The 12158-nt window shown below is 43.1% G+C and overlaps 2 protein-coding genes across 2 annotated transcripts in view; both read left to right on the plus strand.

Annotated features, from left to right (window-relative positions):
• CUBN (cubilin) overlaps positions 1 to 2592 on the plus strand; it is a 175007-nt gene extending 172415 nt beyond the window's left edge. Inside the window, 1 exon segment of the mRNA XM_042472046.1 lies at positions 2387 to 2592. Within this exon segment, the coding sequence (XP_042327980.1) occupies positions 2387 to 2494 (108 nt within the window). The 3' untranslated portion in view covers positions 2495 to 2592.
• A 4112-nt stretch (positions 2593 to 6704) lies between these two features.
• RSU1 (Ras suppressor protein 1) overlaps positions 6705 to 12158 on the plus strand; it is a 97395-nt gene continuing 91941 nt past the window's right edge. Inside the window, exons 1-2 of the mRNA XM_042472441.1 lie at positions 6705 to 6860; positions 11553 to 11669. Of these exons, the coding sequence (XP_042328375.1) occupies positions 11561 to 11669 (109 nt within the window). The 5' untranslated portion in view covers positions 6705 to 6860; positions 11553 to 11560. The remainder of the gene's footprint in view (positions 6861 to 11552; positions 11670 to 12158) is intronic.

A 12158-nucleotide genomic window follows, 5' to 3' on the forward strand; every position in this document is an offset into this window, starting at 1 on the left:
AACCAGGAAATGATAACAACTGACAACATATAAAGTATTATTTCAGGAATATGTTTGCAATGAAAGAGAACACCTACAACCAGGGTTCATGTGGCACTCTAGATGTTGTTGAAATATATCTCCTATCATCCCTCACCATTCACTAGGGTTGATGGGAGTTATTGTTTGCAAGGCCACACTCAGAAGTGGGTTTGCAAGCTCCTTCCTCTGAAATATAGCCTACAGCACCTGGTATTTGTTGGCAGTCACCCATCCAAGTAGAATCATAGAATTGTGGAGTTGGAAGATACCACAAGGGACATCCAGTCCAACCCCCTGCCATGCAGGAACTCTTAATTAAAGCATCCCTGACAGATGTTCATCCAGCCTCTGTTTGAAGACCTCCAAGGAAGGACACTCCACCACAATCTGAGGGAGTGTGTTCCACTGTCAAACAGCCCTTACTGTACTAACCAGAACTAACCCTGGTTAGATTTCAAGATCAGATCGGGATCTTGTGCCTTTAGGGCAGGGTATCCCAACCTTTTAGTGGCCTTTGACTCATGGAGCCCTTATTTCTATGGTGGAGCCCCTAAGAGGCCTACCCTATGTCTCACAAGTTAATAGTGTTTAGGAGTACATATAAGTATATATTCTTATTCTTTAATTTCATTCAGTTTTTATTTCTTTCATTTTCCTGGAGCAGCCATGGAGCATCTGGGACGCAGAGCCCTAAGGGCTCATAGGAGCACAGGTTGGGAACCCCGCTTTAGGTATACTGTATAGGACTTCATAGTCATTCCAAGAAAAGGACTGTAGTGACATCTAGTGGAGTGCTTACTAAAGTGTTACAAAGCTCTTTTTGTGGGTCCCAACTAGTAGCTTACATCTAAATTCAGATTCTCATTCCTTTCATAGTGCATACAATTATTCTCAATTTGCACACAGAGAACTCGGTTGTGGTTCAGTTATACATGTGCTGAGAAAATCCAGATTGGATTCCTGCAATGCTTTCAGTCTGGAGCTATCTTTGAAGGCTATTTAGAAACAACTATTGGTACAAAATACAGTGGTTACATTCAGACACTTCAGCAGCAAGGCAGTGAGGGTTCTGCTGGAAATGCTGCCTTCCAATACTAAGGAATCTAATATGCTTGACTGTGTTTTGGCACATTATATTTAAGTGCACCCCAGGGCATCACTTCTACATCCAAGTAATTTGAACAGTAGAGTGAGTACGTTCCCTTGGCTCATGTCAAGCAGTACTAATAGATTATGATTCCATACCTTTTGGGCTTTCTGAAGGTAGTACTGTACTTATCTGCTCTTGTGTGGTCAGAATACAATTTGATACTGAGATAATGGGACAATCCTAACCTGCAGAAAGGGTCTGTCCCAATCTCAAGATTTGAACAGTGTGGAGGATGTATGTCAGTGACATTGATCCACTCAGATAGAAATATTTACCAGATGCAGTTCACCATGGCATAGATGCAACAGTGCACTTATATGGTGATGAAGGAGTTCCCACATTCTTTGGTTCAGGTGTAGCTGTCCTGAATGGATTGTGTTCTCAACTCTCAGCTCAATAACAGATCAGCAGAAGACAATTCTGACTGAAGCTCATCACCAAAGACCACAGAAAAAGGATCACCATTCCCCATCTTGCAATTTCTGGAACATCTTAAAGTGGGATATAACAATGTGGTGCGGCTTGTAGTTCCCACATCAGTGGAGCAGTGAATCCACTTAGGCTTTGAATCTGAACTTTAACAAAACTAGTCATGGATGCTAAACCTGTTCTGAGAATTGGTTTCAAACTCCTCAATCTCAAAAGTTCAGACTTAAACCTGGATTCACCACACACTCATTATTGCTACTATTATTGCCGCTCATTATTATACACATTGCAGCAATGTAAGTAATGGCCTTATACCAAGACCAACCCCTTGGTTCTTTATAATGGCTATATAGACTGACAACAACTCTTCAGCATTTCACTGAAGGATCTTTCCCAGTCCTAACTTAGAGATGCCACAAAATTAAACTTTAGACCTTCTGCCTGCAGAACAGGTTATCTACCATTAAACCATTCCCTTCTCTAAATAAGTAAGGACAATTTAGTTAATTGTCCTAAATATCCTGAAGGCACCAGATTCCCCCATCTGATCTTGGAAGCTAAGCAGGGGTCAGCCCTAATTAGTACTTGGAATGGGAGACCACCAAGGAATACCAGTTGCTGTAGGCTAAATTTTAGAACAAGGCAATGACAACTTCCATCTTCTTACTTTAATGCTAACTGCTCTCTGGACTGGAGCCATGACTGTTTAATTATATAGCTGTCTAATAGAAAGAAATATGTTACATGTAAAATATCTTTTAAAAAACAAATCTTCCTTCTTTTCAGGACACAAACATTGCTCCATTTACAGCTGGATCACATCAAGTGTTCATAAAATTCCATGCCGAGTATGTAACTCAGCCTTCAGGATTTAGGCTAACCTGGAGAAGCTAAAATACCTCTCCTGCAGAAAATACCTTTACTCAGCACTTTTCAATACTGAATATGCTACAAAGAATATGATTGTGTGTACAATGACAATAAAACTATTTGGGGAGGAAATGGAGTTGTTGCAAATTAAGAATTATTTCAAAGTGATTTGAGTATATATATTTTTAAATGTATACTAAAGAAATAATGTCTAAGTGTGCACATAGCATTGAAACTGTACTCCAAAAGCTCTTCTGTGGAGACCAGCGATAGGGCCCTCTAGACATTGTTGGACTTTAATTCCTATCATCCCTTTCCATTTGCGATGCTGGTTTCAGATGATGAGACTTGCATCATCTGGTCACATGTTCCCTGTCACTGAAATAGATACGTATAAGTAAGGCTGGAAAAAACAATGCAGTATATATGTAGCATCTTATGCTTTCAGAGTCTGCTTGATGTAGAACAATGAAAACCCCATCAGCTAGCAATTTTGTTAGATTTAGAATGTGATACTCTTCCAGGATATATAAATTTGGATGTAGACCTCCATATGTATCATACCAAAAGTTCAGGGCGGTTCCTAGAATAAAAGATGCTGATTATTTTAACAATTTCGGATCAGATCCGGAAAATACTTGTGGCTTGATTTGAACTAACACACTCTAACATGTATGAGGATGAGACAAAGCCACTGGCGTGTGTGTGTATATATATACTGTATATACATACATACATATACATACATACCAGTGGCTTTGTCTCATAGTGAAGGAGATGGTCTTTCTGTGCTATCAAATATCTCTGTAACATCCATTTATTACCGTGTGTGTGTGTGTGTGTGTATACACACACACACACACACACACAGAATCATAGAGTTGGAAGAGACCTCAAGGGCCATCCAGTCCAACCCCCTGCCATGCAGGAAATCCAAATCAAAGCATCCCCAGCAGATGGCCATCTAGCCTCTGCTTAAAGACCTCCAAGGAAGGAGACTCCACTACACTACGGGGGAGTTTGTTCCACTGTCGAACAGCCCTTACTGTCAGGAAGTTCCTCCTAATGTTGAGGTGGAATCTCTTTTCCTGGAGCTTGCATCCATTGTTCCGGGTCCTGTTCTCTGGAGCAGCAGAAAACAAGCTTGCTCCCTCCTCAATATGGCATCCTTTCAAATATTTAAACAGGGCTATCATATCACCTCTTAACCTTCTCTTCTCCAGGCTAAACATCCCCAGCTCCCTAAGGCGTTCCTCATAGGGCATGGTTTCCAGACCTTTCACCATTTTAGTCGCCCTCCTCTGGACACGCTCTAATTTCTCAATGTCCTTTTTGAATTGTGGTGCCCAGAACTGGACATAGGCTTGCCATATCCCGCCTGTGGGCGGGACTTTCCCGGTTTTGGGCGGGTCCGCACGGTCCCGCCCCGGGTTGGCCCCGCCCCCAGGATTTCCCCCGCCCCCGGGCTTTGTTGCACAGTGTGCAACAGCGGTGGTGGGGGAAAGAGAGAGAGGCCTCTGTAGGCCCCTCTCCTTTGGCAGGGAGGCTTCCCTCCCCTCTTTGGCTCCGCTGGAGCTGAGGGAGGGAAAGAAGCCTCGCCTGCCGAGGCCAGACTTCTTTCCCCGCCTGAGCTCCGCCGGCAAAAACGGAGCCCAGGGGGGAAAGAAAGGCTCCCTGAGGGGAGGATTCTTTCTCCCCCGGGGCCCCGTGCCAGAAACGAAGCGGAGAAGGAATCCTCCCCTCAGAGAGGCTCTTTTTCAAATGTAGGACCCCCCCCCCCCAAAAAAAAGCTCCTACATTTGAAAATTTTGTCCTACATTTGTCCCGGTTCGGAGGTCCGGACTAATGGCAACCCTAACTGGACACAATATTCCAGGTGGGGCCTGACCAGAGCAGAATACAGTGGCACTATTGCTTCTCTTGATCTAGACACTATACTTTTATTGATGCAGCCTAAAATTGCATTGGCCTTTTTAGCTGCCGCATCGCACTGTTGGCTCATGTTCAACTTGTGGTCTACTTGGACTCCCAGATCCCTTTCACATGTAGTTTCTCACATATATATATAGTGTGTGTGTGTGTGTGTGTGTGTGTGTGTGTGTGTATATATATATATATATATATATATATATATATCACACACACACAATAGGTAATAAATGGATGTTGCAGATGTTTGATAGCAAAGAAAGACCATCTCCTTCACTATCATGGTAATCCCCAAATCTACAGGAGGATTATTTTATTGAGGCTACCACATCTCCCAGAAATGTGTGTACGTTTTCCCACTCTGGCATGAGTTCAAAGGTGTATGCCTGCAAGTAGGGACCTATATATGTCTCTGCTTGCAGCAAAGACAAAGACAGAGAAAAACCTTACACACATAAGAAGCTTGTAGCAAGTTCCTCCTTTTAAGAAGCTCTGAGAATGGAGAAGTACTGGGACTACAGCAAATTCTTCCCCTTGCTGCCACTCCATTGTGTCTCATGGCTAATCTAAGAGGAGGTAAGGACAGGTAGAACATCTACTAATTTCCTACAGAAAAGGGTGTGCTCTCATCTCTTTCACACTTGTCACTACCATGAAAAGGTGAGTAAATTCAGCAAGGCCTAACTGTGGTGTTCGTTATTCTATGGGCAAAGTAACCCTTTCCTGCATGCTCTAAGCTGTGCAATAATATTCTGTGAATGGTGCAGACACCCACAATAACCTCCTGTGATAACAACCATCACGTCCACTTGTGCAAATTTAGTTAGTGTCACCGAAGATAAGAATGCTTAACTAAAAGCATGGGATTTCAATAATAAATAAATAATAGAACTTTTATTTATAATCCCACTTTTTGTAAGAACAATCAAAGCGCCCAACAACATATAAAATCATACAAAATTTACACAATATCCCCCCTTAAATTAAATTCTTACTGAAATTATGTATCTTCCAGTTTTCCACTATGATCATTGCGGAATAGCGGTCTATAAATAAAATTTTATTTTATTATTATATTATTAAAAAGAATTAACAATAAGATAAAATTAATTAAATCAATTAATCTAATAAAAAATCGGATAGTCAAGGCAGAGTCATAACACAAAAGTCCATGGTATATTATTTTGTGATCAGAGTATCCTTCCTTAGAGGTCCTCAAACAGAGGCTGGAGGGCCATCTGTTGGGGATGCAGAGTTCCTGCATGGCAGAATGGGGTTGGACTGGATGGCCCTTGCATTCTCTTCTAACTCTATGATTCTATGGTTTTATGAATAGGGACGTTTACCAGCTGGTATGGGAGCAGCCATAGAGAAGGCCCTGCCCTTTACAGCCTTTAATCACACTGCTCCTGAAAAATGAAGAAGAAATGGGAGACAAGGTTTTCTAACTTTCACTCGTAACAATAAGGAGCCCTTGCGGTCCAAAACACACAGCAGAAATAATCCAGTTTGAGACCGCTTTAACTGCCTTGGCTCAATGCTAAGGAATTCTGGGAATTGTGGTTCTGTGAGACATTTAGCCTTCTCTGTCAGAGAGCAATGGTGCCAAAATAAACTACAGTTCCAGGATTCCCTAGCACTGATCCAAGGCAGTGTAAGCAGTCTCAAACTGGATTATTTTTACATTCTGTTTTGGCCCCTGGTCTCCAGAGTCCTAGATCCAAAACACACTGCAGAAGTAATCCAGTTCAACGCCACTTTAACTGCCCCAACTCAATGCTATGTTATTCTGGGAATGGTAGTTCTGTGAGACATTCTGTCAGAGAGCTTTGCTGCCACACAGCATACCACAGTTCCCAGAATTCCCTAGCACTGAGCCAGGGCAGTTAAAGTGGTGTCAAAACGTATCATTTCTGCAGTGTGTTTTGGGCCTACACACTTCATAAACAATCCAGTTTGAGACCGCTTTAACTGCCCTGGCTCAGTGCTAGGGAATCCTGGGAACTGTAGTTTAATGTGGAACTAGAGTTCTCTCTGACAGAGAAGGCTAAATGTCCCACAAAACTACAGTTCCCAGAATTCCCTAGCATTGAGCCAGGGCAGTTAAAGCATCTCAAACTGGAGTGTGTTGTTTTGGGCCGCATTGCAATCCCTTTCCTTTTACTCGAGCCCTATTGGCTGGCACTCAAGGCGTCTCGACCAATAGCGGCGGGGCAAAAGCGGGAACTCTGCTCTGATTGGGTGGCCTCCGGCAACGCATTCCGAACTGCGGGAGGATCCGCCGTCGCTCCCTGAAGTGATTCGCCTTAATTGGAGCTGAGAGAGCAGGGCTTCCCTCACAGCCAGCCCCCCGCCTTTTGGCGCATGCGCAGTAGAGGGAACCTCCTCAGGGCGGATGCCCAGAAGAGTCAGGACTCGGAGGGTCCAGTGCCTGGGTCACGTCTCTCTCTCTCTCTGGACGGTGAGTTCCTATGTCGCCCCCCAAAGCTCTGGAGGTTGGAGAGGGCCTTCAGGTTGGGGAAGGGCTTCCTAGGCTGCATCCACACTGGGGAAATAACCCGGTTTGGCACCGCTTTAACTCTTTTGTGGCTCAAGGCTGTGGAATTCTGGGAGTTGGAGTATGTTGGAGAATTCCAACTCCCAGAATTCCATAGCCTTGAGCCACAAAGGAGTCAAAGCGGTGCCAAACCGGGTTATTTCCCCAGTGTGGATGCAGCCCTTCCTTTCTTCCTTCCAGACTCTGACAGTCTGAGGCAGAGGTTCCCAAACTTTGGTCCTCTGAGAGTTTTGGACTCCAGCTCCCAGAAGCCACAGCTAGCTTGGAATTATGGGAGCAGAAGGCCAAAATATCTGCAGGACCAAAATTTAGGGAGCCACTGCCTTAACTAGAGGCTCCAGGCTCCCAGAATCCACTGATAACTTGGACTTATGAGAGCTGAGGTCCAAAACATCTGGAGGATGAAAATACAGGGAACCACGGTCTTAATTAGAGGTAGTAGTTCTTAATTAGAGATAATGGTTCGGACTTCAACTCCCAGAATCCGCAGCTAATTTGGAATTATGGGCACTGAAGTCCAAAACATTTGGAGGACCAGAATATGGAGGACCACTATCTTAATCAAAGGCTTTAGACTTCACATCTCAGAATCCACTGCTAGCTTGGAATTATGGGAGATGAAGTCCAAAATGTCTGGAGGACCAACTCTCAGAAGCCACAGCAAGCTTGGAATTCTGGGAGTTGAAGTCCAAAACATCTGGAGGATCAAAATACAGGGAACCATCTGTTTTAACCAGAGGCTTCATACCCCAACTCCCAGAATCCACAGCTAATTTGGCCAAGATTTTGGAAGTATGGGAGCTGAGGTTTATTTTCTTCTGTTGGCTTTCTTCACTGTCCCGCTCTCATGTCTGTACGTGGCTCTGGGGAATAACAGTGTAAAGCCTGCCTTTACACTTTCATCTTAGACCATCCTTAGTAACAAGCAGCATTCAACAGGTGGAGCTTTCTCCCATAGCTGCATTGCCACGCTGAACTGGGAATGTGTTACCTGTTGAATTTTGCCTGAATTGTAGCTGCATCAAACACAATCCTTGTCAGTTCTTCTTCTTCTTCTTCTTCTTCGTCGTCTTCTTTTTTGAAAGGTAGTCCTCCTGAAACATTGACACCTTCCAGTGGTTTCCAAACTCTAGCCTTCCAGGTGCTTTGGACTTCATCTCCCAGAATCCCAGACCAAAGGCATCTGGGAGCTGATGTCCAAAACACCAGCCAGGCCAGTTTGGAAATCAGGTGCCTTTACTGGGCAAGGAAAGCTTTACCTGTTGACTTCTGTCTGCACTTCAGCTGCATCAAGCACAGTGTTTGTCTGTTCTTTTAAGGCAGTCCTAAAATATCGAGTCCATCTATCTAGATGCAGCAGTTCCCAACCTTTGGTCCTCTATCCGTTTTGGACTTCAGTTCTCAGAGGCCCCAGCCAACTTGGCCAACAGTGAAGAGCTGAAGCCCAAAATACCTGGAGGACCAAAGGTTGGGAATCACTGATCTAGAGCCACGGAGCAAACTGTTTGACTTCCTCTTTCTCCTGAGCACAGCCATCACCCAAATTTTATGGGTGCCAGGACACAGGTGTTGGCCCAGTTAGCAGTGATAGGGAAGGCACAGGGAAAAGTCTATTCATTTGACTTCATTGTCACTGTTAATGGTAGACATTCTTCCTGCACATGTTGAGTTTGACATACAGTGGTCCCTCCACATTTGTTGGGATTAGGGGTGAAGGACCTCTGTGAATGTGGAAAAACCACAAGTTAAAAAAATTGTTCTTTTTACATGAGAGAACACCTCTCTAGGAATCTCCAGGTCCTCCAGTGCAACTCTGTGGTCAACATCTGCCAGAGATGTCCTCCACGCTGGAGGACCTACAGATGCCTAGAGAAGTATTTTCTGTAGAAACATCTAAGTTCACCACCACAACTCTACGGTTAACTTCTGGCAGAGTTGCACTGGAGAACCTTGAGATTCCTAGATAGAAGATACTAATCAAAACCATAAGTACAGTAATCAAATCTGCAAAAGCTGCAAATGTAGAGGGCCAGCTGTACAGCAGCTGTCATATGACATGACATTACATGTGTCCTTTTCCTCTAGAGTTTTCTGTGGGACTCTCAACACTTTTCAGACAGTGGATGGATCAGTTGTACGCCTTCTTAGCTTCATCAGTGTTGTACCTTGTGGTATTCCCCAGGTTCTTTCTTTCTTTTTCTTTTTTTGCACTCCTGGAAACTGTTACTTTGACACATTCCTTGATTATTATGTGTTGGCCTCTTTTAAAAAGTTAGAAGAAAAGAGAGGTGTTATAGCTTCTCATGACTTTTCCCATTATATTTGGGGAAAGGTGTTATGGTTGGAAATTGTAATCCTTTGCCCATCCACTTTTGTAGGTGCTCTACTTCCATTGAGATACTGGAGAGGCTCATATAGGATAAATTAAAAATTCTTCTAAATAATTCAATATTCCTCAAAATATATCAGTATTTCTGGCATGGTATAGTAATTTGGGCATGTGGAGACCAGGGCTTGAATCCCTGGTCAACCATGGTAACCTAGTGGGTGACTTTAGGGCAAATCACATTCTTTCAGTCTCAGAAGAATATAAACCTTTCCTGAACAAATCTGGCCAAGAAAATCTGATGTTAGGGTCACTGTAAATATTTCCATTACTTACTCATTTACTAAGCCGACTTTGTGCAGCTGGATGCTTGTGTACCCACTCACTGAAAGAAAATATTAGTAAGGAAGTCGTAGGACAAAGTGAGCCCACTGAGAAACGGGAGGCAGGTTTGCAGAAAAATACAACCCATTGTAGTGCAAGGACATGGAACACCGGAAGCTGCTTTATACCTCGTCAAGCTATTTGTTCTCCTGTGCTGTTCAGGAGCTTTCCTGTTGCTTTCCCATCTGATCCTTTAATTGGTGATAGCAGATGTGGAACCTATGACCTTCTGCTTGGAAAGCATGTGATCTAATGCTGAGCAATGTGGTCTTTTCATAGAAGCACTTTACAGTGGGTCCTTGGTATTTGCTGGGGTTTGAATCCTGGACCCTCCATAGATAACAAAATCCATGGATGCTCAGATCCCATTGAATACACCGGCATAGTAAAATTGTGTCCCTTATTTAAAATGGCAAAATCAAGACTTGCTTTTTGGAATTTATATATTTGTGTGAATCTTTTAAAACCGTGTACAATTGAATCCGTGGATAAAGAATCCATGGATATGGAAGGATGACTGCATTCAAGCAGGTTCCCCATCCAGCTTCAGAACTGAGCAGGTTGAGCAATACAAAGTTCAGGACCTCACCAGTGACTTCCGTGATTACCAAAATTGCATCTTGTAGTTTTTCTCAGCATGGACATTACTTGTGTGGCTTTCTGAGTGTTCCCACTTCAGCTGTTCTGTTGCTGAACAGAACAAAATATTCAAGTGTCTTGGTCTGAAAGTGGCTATAGTTCCAGGTTTTTTTTTGATACCAGACACTGATACACCTTGCTGCTGCAGCATAAGCTTCATTGATACAGATACAGATGACACAGAGCACAGAAACATTCCAGCTCTTTCACTGTTGGAGGTCTGGCACCTGTCACAACCAATAATTAATAATAATAATAATTTGTTTTATTTATATACCACTATTCCAAAGATCATAGCGGTGAACAGCAAGTAAGCTAATTAGCAAGTAAGCTAATTTGCCCCAACAGTCTGGGTACTCATTTTAGTGAAGGATGCAAGCCTGAGTCGAGCTTGGGCCCTTTTGCTGGTCTTGAACTCGCAACCTTGTGGTTTTGAGTGAATGGCTGCAGTACAGGCATTTAACCACTGCGCCACCAGGGCTCCAATAGTAGAATTGGGCCCCCCAAAAAATTCTACCAAGACTTATCCTTTCAGCCAGGAATCAAATCATATTCCTATCACTGGACTATATAGAGGGCCCAGGTAGGGTTGCACTACTGCCAGGCCAAGGGAATTGGACGGTGGATTCCCAAAGTTTATATAGTGCAGAAGCAAACAAAGAAAATCAAAGTGTCCCCTGTTACAGCAATGAGAACTATGTAAGCAGGTTAGCAACAGAGAAAAAAATCATTGCCCTAGTGTGTTCTCAGCCTTCATATCTTCATATCAAAAGTATTAAACAAGGTCACTAATAAAATGAACCCTTTTATGCTACTGGGCAGCTGTTAACATTTGGCCAACAAGGACTCCAAAACCCATCTGCCTGGCAGGAGAGGACCAGCTCACTATATCAAATTAGTAGTCATTTTTATGGGATAGCCCATTGCAATAACTTTTAAATAAGCTCCAAGTTGAGAGACACAAATTCACAATAAGTCTGTTTCCCCCACAAACTGAAGAATCACAACTTGATGATATTTTTTCCCATAAAGGAATCTGTGTTTTTTCATGAGTTTGTGACTTCTCTGTCACATTGCCCATGTGATCAGATCACTGACATGAACAAGATTCTCCCACACACCCCTGACTATCTTTGGATCTGACTCATCTGGTATAACAAAAGATGCCTCCTGCTATCTATTGTGTATCTCTTTTCTTGATCTGCCACTATTTTATGTTTTACAGTGTGCTTGTGTTCTTGTTGCAGTTTAAACCATGTCCAAGTCTTTGAAAAAAATTGTGGAGGAGAGTAGGGAGAAGAACATCTTGGAGGTAGACATGTGTGATCGAGGCATCTCTAACATGCTAGATATACCTGGTTTGTGTAAGTATTACTTTGCTCTGGCATAATGCTTAAATGCTTTCTCATTTCTGCAACAGTAATCTTGCTTCTGCAGAGAACTGTTAGTTAAAGGGAACTAGTAATTCTCTTTCAAGGCAAGTACAATTAAAACTGGTAATTAAAGTTCCAGATAATCCTTCATTCATGTTTGAAGTATGCGAGGATGAGAATTTTTGAAGTAAATCCTTCTCCCCCCCCCCCCCCCTTCTGTAGTTTACTTTTCTTCCAGGGCACACAGGTGATGGACGGATTCATAATGGCTAAAAGTATGAGCTGGAAAGTCCTGGATTAAATTTCTCCAAGCCTTTTTCCACCCTAGGTCCTGTTTGCAATATGAGAATAGTAATAATGATGTTAATAGTAAGCTGTCATGCTGTAGAGGTGCGGTGGATTTGCAGGAATTGCTGAGACAAGGCAACCAGTGTCTAGTGCTCTGGATGACTATCTCCAGGATAAGAGTGAAAGTGCCTT

The sequence above is a fragment of the Sceloporus undulatus genome, chromosome 6, assembly GCF_019175285.1.
Source record: "Sceloporus undulatus isolate JIND9_A2432 ecotype Alabama chromosome 6, SceUnd_v1.1, whole genome shotgun sequence".
NCBI classification, from domain to species: domain Eukaryota; kingdom Metazoa; phylum Chordata; class Lepidosauria; order Squamata; family Phrynosomatidae; genus Sceloporus; species Sceloporus undulatus.